The sequence below is a fragment of the Panthera uncia genome, chromosome E1 (genome assembly GCF_023721935.1).
Source record: "Panthera uncia isolate 11264 chromosome E1, Puncia_PCG_1.0, whole genome shotgun sequence".
Taxonomy (NCBI): domain Eukaryota; kingdom Metazoa; phylum Chordata; class Mammalia; order Carnivora; family Felidae; genus Panthera; species Panthera uncia.
This window is the reverse complement of record NC_064814.1, coordinates 57,559,661-57,567,939: the sequence shown is the minus strand read 5'-3', so window position 1 is coordinate 57,567,939 and position 8,279 is coordinate 57,559,661. Positions and strand designations below refer to the sequence as shown.

Genomic DNA, 8,279 nt, shown 5'->3' with positions numbered 1-8,279 from the left:
CAAGATGATCCTTACGCTCTCAGATATCAAGATTTTAAAAATAAAGGTGCAGTAATTAAGATAGGACAGCACTGATACAAGAGTAAACAGAGAACCCACAAAACGGCACACTTGTGTGACTTGTGACAAAGACGTGCCTGTGCCACAGTAGGAGAAAGACGGTTCTCAACGACTCGTGGCAGGCAGGCCAGGTGCTGGATGTCCACATGAGGGAAGTTAGTGCTAACCCCTACCTCACGCCACACACAAACACAAGTTCCACCTGGGTTACAGATGTAAGGAGAGAAGTGAAAACTCTAACGCTTCTGGGACACAATAAAGGGAACTATCTTCACAGCCCCGGAGTCAGCGGAGATCCCTCAAACAGGACACAAAATCGCTAAACTTGTAAGAAATGACAGCACTGGGAGGGAAGCAGATGGGCCAGGGTAGAAAAGACATTTTCAACACATATACTGACGCGAGGCGATACAGAATTTGCTGAGAATACCTGCAAATCGGAAAGAGAAAGAGACTAAAATCCAGGCCGAATATTTGAACAGGTGCTTTAAAAATGAGGATATTTAAATGACCAGTACACTGAAAATCACTCAAGGTCATTGGTAATCAGGGAAACACATTAAAACCACCGTTCCCTCAAAGTCCAAAATAAAACAGACTTTAGGTCTCGAAAAAGGTATGGAGGAACTTGATGTTCCTGCAATGCTTGTGGGCTCGTGGGAAGGTGAGCTTGTGCAACCACATTAGGACACAGTTTGGTAAACCTCGAAAGTCGAGAAGACACAAACCCTTAACCAACAGTTCTCATCGTGAGCACATGAGTGACAGAATTGCCCACCTATGACTGTAGCTGTACATACGAGAATGCCCACAGTGGTGATACCCGCGATGGGGAAAAAATGAGAGGCGACTCCAAAGTCCAGTAACACAGAAGTCATTCTATTTCATTATTCTATTTATCCTGTTGGGTAAACAAATTGTAGCATATTCATAGCGTGAAATATTAAACAATAGTGAAAAATACAAGCACCTGAGATTCGTAATAACACGTATGAACATACATGCACACACACGCGCACGCACGCTCTTTGGCTCTCAGCCCACAATTTCCCCCTTATTCCCTGCGTCCTCCTTGGACATCCCTCTGCCCTCTGCTGAGTGACAAATTCCTGCCATGTTCTTGGCCTCAGTTTCCCCACCTGCACAAGGAAGGGGCTGAATAAAACGACCCCTGGCCCCTTACTCAGACCCCAGACCGCGGTTTCCTGAATCCCCTCTCGTCTGCTGGAAACAAGCATGGTTAGGGTTCAGGGACGTGCACTCCGGGCCGAGAAGCGTCGGCTGGGGCCCCAGTGAGGCCTCAGGTCTCCGGCCTCACGCTCTCTCCCGCGGGCCCAGACCTCTGACGGGCCGGCTCCTCCTTCCACACCGGCCCCAGCCTGGTCTCCTGCCTCACCCCTTCCTTCCTTCATCATTTCATCCCTAGACTCTGCCCGGCACGACCGGTCCCCGGGCTTGAAGAGACGGGCAGGCTCATCAGATATAAATACGCCCCCCATGCACCACGATCCACCTGGCGCCCATCGAAACCCACGGTTCCCCCGCAAGGTCAGCCACCAGGGACCACGCGGCCCTCCCGGGAGCCACCCTGCAGGCCGGTGCCACGAGGTCACCCAGGGGTCTGGCACCGGCGGCTCGTGGGACCCCCGCCCCAGGAAGCAGAGAGGTCTAAGGCGGGGCCTCCTCCGGGCCGACGTCGCACATGTGACAGCGGTTGGCACTCGTGTGACCTCCGTGACCAGATGCTTCCCTGCCCACGTCCGGCCTCGGCCGCCTGCTTCCTCTCAGGGCGGAGGCCGCCCAGCGAAGGCTGTAATTTCCCAACTCTAATGCGTGACGAGGCCTCGCTTACGGGATGTGATGAAATTGCCTCTGGAGGCCGGCACTGGGGAGTCACAGCCACGGCTTCCCCCGCAGGGACCGCCAGGTGGGACAACCGGAGAGAGGGCACGGGAGTCCCCTGTGTGGAGTGGGGGAGCAGCCGGCCTGTGGCTGGCAGTCCTGGCCCCGTGGCCGGGCCACGACAGGACCCTCTGGTCGTGTGCTCCATGGAGCTGCCGTCTCTGGCCTCGGGCACATCCGCTCCCTGCTCTGACCACTGGCCTCAGGCCTCCTCTTCCTCCGACGAGGACCCGCCGTGGGTGGCCTCACCGGTGGCGCACGTGGCCTCACTGACGGTGGGGGTGGAGTCAGTGCTGAGTGCGGGGCGGTCGGGGGGCCCCGGCCTGGAACAGAAGAGACGCGGCCGCGCCCCCAGGGGGAAGGAAGGCCCACCTTTCACGTGACCATCTGACGCCCGCCTGGGTGAGGGAGCAGCGAGACCGTGAGGGGGGCTCCTGCCTGGGAGGCGGCCCCTCCGAGGGACAGGCCCGGGTCAGAGCATCGCCTGGGCCCGCAGAACTCTCCTTCTGGAAAGACGCGAAGGCGTCCCGGCCGCTCGCCTCCCACAGGGCCTCTAGGGCGCGGCTGGCATCTGCGTGCCCAGAGGGTGCTGGCGGGGAGGGCCACAGCAGACCCGGCCGGGCGGCCGCACGGGACACAGAGGCGCACAGCTGCCCCCGTCCCTCGGCCTGCAGAGGTATTTGGGGCTGGCCATTCGAGAAGCCAGCTTTCTCTCATTCCCAGGACGACACAGAGGGGCCCCAGCCCTGGACTCCACGGCTGACCACCGGCCCCCACTTGTGTCCGGGGCGTGGGGAGCCCTGATTTCTGGACCCTCCTCGAGGGTGGCAGTCAGGGGGTCTAAGCGGCCAGCATCGGCCCTCGGTGAGCGGGCTACGGCCGAGGGAGCCCGTGGTCATGAGAGGCGTCACGAGAGCCCCCGCGGGGCCTGCTTGCCGGGCTTCCCCACAAGCCCCTCGACCACCTGACCTCGCTCTTGGGTGGGGACAGGGCTGTGATCAGGGGCAGGCTCCGGGCTCAGGTCCTAGCGTGGCTCGTAAGCGGCAACTACGAAGTCACGGGGAGCTGGGGCTGCAGGAGAGGGAGAGCCTGAGCAGGACGGCTGGAGGTGAGGATGAGCCGGGCCAGAAAGTCCCCCGGACGGCGCCCCTCCCGGCTGCAAACCTCCCCTTCCTCTGGGCAACGTGCCGTGCACGAGCCTGCAGTGACCTCTGAGGGACCCCGCCTCTGAGACCCGAGGTCGGATCACATAAAGTCAGGTCTGCAGAAAACCCAGGCTGCGGAAGAGGCCCCCTCACTCCCCGGCCGGCTCACCAGAGCTTTGAGTCCACGGGCCGTCACCGGGGTGCCTGCTCTGTGCCGACTGGCTGCGCCCGCACTGGCCCGTCTGTGACTCGAACACCTGCAAGGTCTCTGGCGGTCTTCACGGGCGCAGCACCGGCCCCTCGGGATGTTCACGGACCGCGTTCCGGCCGGGGCGCAGGTGTGGAGCTTGGCGTCACGGCTGGACACGCGGGTCGCAGAGAGACCTAATTTTAGATTCGTTTTGTCATTTTTCCAGGGTTCATTCACTGGGACCTGGAAGGTTAGGAGCCAGGAATTAGGGAATGCTGCTTTTTTTTTTTTAATGTTTATTATTTTTGAGGGGGGGGGAGAGGCAGAGAGCGAGGAGGGACACAGACTCCGAAGCAGGCTCCAGGCTCCGAGCTGTCAACGCAGAGCCCGACGTGGGGCTCGAACCCACGGACCGCGAGATCGTGACCTGAGCGGAAGGTGGACGCTTAACCGACCGAGCCACCCAGGCGCCCTGTGGGAATGCTGCTTTTTAGAGTGTGTGTCTGTCCAGCCACTTGGGAAGCACAGAGACATCCCCAAGTGGAAAAGGCCAGGGGCCACTTTGGGAAACTGCACCCGACTTCTTCCCGCACATATTTACCCGAAACAGGAGACGCACGTCCGCAGAAGGCACCTGTTCACGGCAGTCAAGGGCTACGATTTTTACAGATCTATTGGTATCTGCTGCACCGTGGGGTTTTTTTTCTCGATGTGACTCGAAAGGAGCCAGACAGGAGCACCCAGGTGGCTCAGTCGGTTAAGCGTCCGACTTCGGCTCAGGTCATGATCTCAACGGTTCATGGGTTCAAGCCCCGCGTCGGGCTCTGTGCCGACAGCTCGGAGCCTGGAGCTGCTTCCGATTCTGTGTCTCCCTCCCTCTCTCTCTGCCCCTCCCCCACTCACCCTGTGTGTCTCTCTCAAAAGTAAATTTTTTTTTTTTAATTAAGAAGTGAAAAAGAAATAAAAAAAAAAAAAGAAAGGAGCCAGACAGGAAAGCGCGTGCAGAGTGGCGCTCCATTTATGTAAAATTCTGGAACATTCTGGAACAGACAAACTCACTGTGTTGATCAAGCTCAGGCCAGAGGCAGCCTGTGCAGGGGTAGGGGATCTGGGAATGGACCAGAGAACTTTCTGGAATATGAACATGTCTCTTCTCTTCCCTCCGAGCCTTCTGTTCAAGTCAAACATGATTTTTCATCCCCGTGTCTCCAGGCTCCGTTTTGGGTCATGTGGTTCCCGTTCCCTGGAAACCCTCCTTAGCAAATCTCCACCCCCGGGAGCTAATTGACACGCCACCTTCTCCGGGAAGCCCTCCCTGCTGCACCCCTCGCTAGCGGCCGCTACCCTGCCCTTCTAGTCCTGATCCTACAGCTTTTCCGCTGTCGTTCCTTTGACGTGATCACCTGAGTTTTTCATTAACGGTCATCCTGTCCCTGCTTCGATTCCCTTGCTATGTTGTGACCTTGATGGCAGCCGCGTCTGTGTGGGTCCCGGCCACCCCGACCCCAGCAAGAGGCCCGGAGTAGGCGCTCGATTCGGACACGGGGCAACGAAGGAGCGGAGCGAACGAAGTGTGAAAGTCCTCTTTGTTCATGTCAGGCTCTGCACTGAATTGTGCTGACTCCTGTCACTTTTCCGCCACGCAAGATGCAAGCCATGCCGACGTTTTCCGGAGCACTCTCGGGGGGCCCCCGCGGGGGGGGGGGGGGGCTGGGCTGCCAGCTTCTCACCCGGTAATTAAATGACACAGCACAAACCTGTAGAAACACAGCCTTCCCACGGTCACCGCATTGAATCGGACCCGAAAGCTCACAAGACCTTCAGAACCTTTGTTCTAAAGGGTTTCGTGGCCACGGACGGGGAAACTGAGGCTGGGAGCAGGACAGCGGTGCGTTCAAGGAAGGGGGAGCTCCTGATCTGTCATGTTTCCGTCGGGGGGGGGGGAGCGAGCTTCCCCCCCACCCTCAGGACGACATACAGCTGGAGGGACATTTCTCTCCAGCCTCTTCCTCCCAGAAGAGGGAGAACCTCAGCTTGTGTCTGTTCTCACCCGCACCCTCAATGGGGGCAGGAGGCGACGCCGTGGATAGCCAGCCCGCCTGCCACCCACCCCCACAAGCCCCCACACGCGACAGAGGACCTCCAGATACGGGGCTGGTAAGCACTGGAGAGCCTGCCCCCCTCCCCCGTCCCACCGGGACCACCGGACACGCCGGCAAAGTCAGGGACGGACGTGGGCTGGCTGAAGACGCCCAGTCCCGGCTTTCTCAGATCCGGGCGGGATTCTGTGCCAGTGAGCGTGAACAACCCGGATGGCTTGTCCTGGGGTTGGGACGCTCGGGGCTCAAACGGGCACAGTCTCAGGAAAGCCCGGGTGGTCTGTCACCCTAACTTCTAGCTCAGCATCCACAGAGCTGGGCGGCCGGGGGGGCCTTTGCTACCAGAGTCCTGCCAGGTTCTCTCCAGGTTTTATTGGGTTTAAAAATGACACCATTTGCAAAATGCTGGTCGTCTGTGTGAGCGACACACGCATGCCGGGATATGGAGATGACGGCTGGAGCGTCGCCTCGAGTGTCGCGGGTGAGAGAACACGGGTGTGCAGAGGATTGGCCGTGACCCTGAGCGGGCGAGAGACCCCGCCACGACGGTCTGCAGACTGTGGTGTCCCCGCCAGCAACAGTAACGAGCCGTGGACGCGACCTGCCGCCTCCCTCCCTCCCTGGCTCCTGGCGGGAAGGGGTGGATCTTCCCAGGGCCTCCCAGAGGCAGGCGCTGACGATGCAGGTGTCCTGGCCGCTGGTCCCGCGTGGCCACTGCCATGGCCCAGGCTCACAAGAGGCTTCCGGAACCTTGCACGCCGCAGGGAGAGGTCGGAAAGGACACTGGGTTATAGAGCCCAAGCTTGGGTCTTAGCATCAGCTCCCCGGACCTCGTCCCCCCCCCCCCCACGCCCCTCGGATCCGGCGTGCCGAGGTCACCGTGTTCCCGCCTACCCTGTGGTGACCGTGACAGGCGGGGACGGGCCACGGACGCTGGAGCCACGGGGCGAAATGACATCGAGAGACGGGGTCTTTGCGCCATTTCCAAGCATCATCCCACTGCTACTGGTTAGTTCCAAAAGGAAAACGTACTTGGGCAAAGGAGGGGCCGGGGGCTCCCCTTCAGCAAGTGGACGGGCTTCTCGCACACGTAGCGCAGGCCGACAACACGTATCTCCCGGGAAATACACAACAGGGTGTATGTGGCAGCCTTGCCCGGACGTTCGCGTGGATCGAATCGCGAGGAGAAAATTAGCGTCTCTGATGGCGTGGGCTCTTCAAAATTGGCAAACAGAAGCACAGACAGGCAGACCTCTGTATCTGTCTGTCCATCTATCCTTGTATCCACCCGTCTATCCATCCGTCTGTCATCATTGCATTTATCTATCATCTATCTATCTATCTATCTATCATCTTTCTCTCTTTTTAAGGCAGAAGACTATTTTGGGATAAAGGAGACTAAGGAGAATTAACGGCCAAATGCAACGTGAGATCCTTGCTGGATCCTAGATTTTTTTTTTTTTTTGAAGTAAAAGAGTGTAAAGGACATCGCAGGGGACGCGGTCCCTCTGCCTGTCCCCATTCTCCTGGTCCCGCCTGTTTCCCCGAGCTGGGTGTGTGACCAGCCGTCTCCTCGGACCTCCCGGGGCAGCCCCCTGGGGCTCCCCCGGCCCCCCAGGACGGGCCGCCCTCGCACAAGCTGGAAACGAGGCTGGCACCGTCCCTGGCGTCCCCCACGGCCACGGGATCGTCCTGCAGGCAGACAGACCCCTTTTCAGCGTCCAACATGAGTTCCTCGCATCGACTTTTCCTGCTGCTGGGACTTTGTTTCCCAAACACCTGCCCTCAGGCCGCTCTGGGGGGCTCAGGCTCCTTAGATGGGAGGACGTGGCCAAGGCAGGAGGGGCCGGCACAGGGCAGCGAGCGCGTGGCTCAGCGCAGTGCGCGGCAGGTGGACCCCGGGGCGCACTGGCCGCGGAAACGAGCTGTTTCAATTTCTCTATCTCTGCGATTATTTCTATATGCTCCCTTTATCTTTGGGGGTTTCTCCTACTCCCTCATTTCTCTTCTAACATATTTGCCTTTTCTCTGCCTTTTTTTTCATTTGCCTAATTAGATTAGCTGGTGGTTTACTTATTTTATGGCTTTTTCCCCCCAAAGCGGCAGCTCGAGTATTTACTTATCGGTTCCGCTCTTGTTAACACATCCGTTTCTGTCCTTATCTCCGGCCGCTCCCTCTTGTTTTTCTCAAGCTTATTTTGTTTTCCTCGGTGGCTTTTCTCCCCCCTAACATTTGGAGCTGAGCCCTTCATTTGTTTATTTTCATTCCTGAAAAGGAATAATGTTGGTATTTAAGAGCACGCCTCTGGTCCTGAGCACGGCTCTCCCCGGGGCCCTTGGGGATCGAGTCCTAGCATTTGCACTGACGTTTCCTCTTGTTAAATACTCTGCAATCTTGCTTTGAATTTCTTGACAGTGAGAATGAGGCAGGGGGGTGGGGGGGCTGCCTGTTTTTCCATGAACGGGTTTTGTTGTGGATGTATTTTATTGTCCTGATTCCATGAGGTTAACGAATTATGAGCAGGGAGATTTCTTCTGGGTCATTTCTACCCTTTGGCGTTTCCAGGCTTCTGTGTGACCTATCGTCCTGTGTGTCCAACTCGATGTCTGTTCCAGCCGGCACATCCCAGCCGGGAGACCAAGTGACCCGTTACTGCTGTGTCTCTCCCGGTTCCACCGCTCCTTTCTGTCGCTTTTCCTTCATGAATCGTGTCGTCACGTTTTGACTTAAACACGTATGACGGGCGCCTGGGTGGCTCAGTCGGTTGAGCGTCCGACTTCGGCTCAGGTCATGATCTCGCGGTTCGTGGGTTCGAGCCCCGCGTCGGGCTCTGTGCTGACAGCTCAGAGCCTGGAACCTGCTTCAGACTCTGCGTCTCCCTC

At 58.2% G+C, this 8,279-nt stretch overlaps 1 protein-coding gene across 2 annotated transcripts in view; it reads left to right on the top strand.

The window, feature by feature from the left end:
* Nucleotides 1-1,775: 1,775 nt before the first annotated feature.
* The window catches only part of LOC125927125 (uncharacterized), a 105,004-nt gene continuing 98,500 nt past the window's right edge, over nt 1,776-8,279 (top strand). Inside the window, exon 1 of one of the 2 annotated variants that reach the window (XR_007459237.1) lies at nt 1,776-8,184. Coding sequence is in view for 1 of the 2 variants with exons in the window: in XM_049637218.1 (XP_049493175.1) it covers nt 5,610-6,404 (795 nt within the window). In the remaining variant the exon portion in view is untranslated. The remainder of the gene's footprint in view (nt 8,185-8,279) is intronic. The other variant, XM_049637218.1, reaches the window with a different exon arrangement.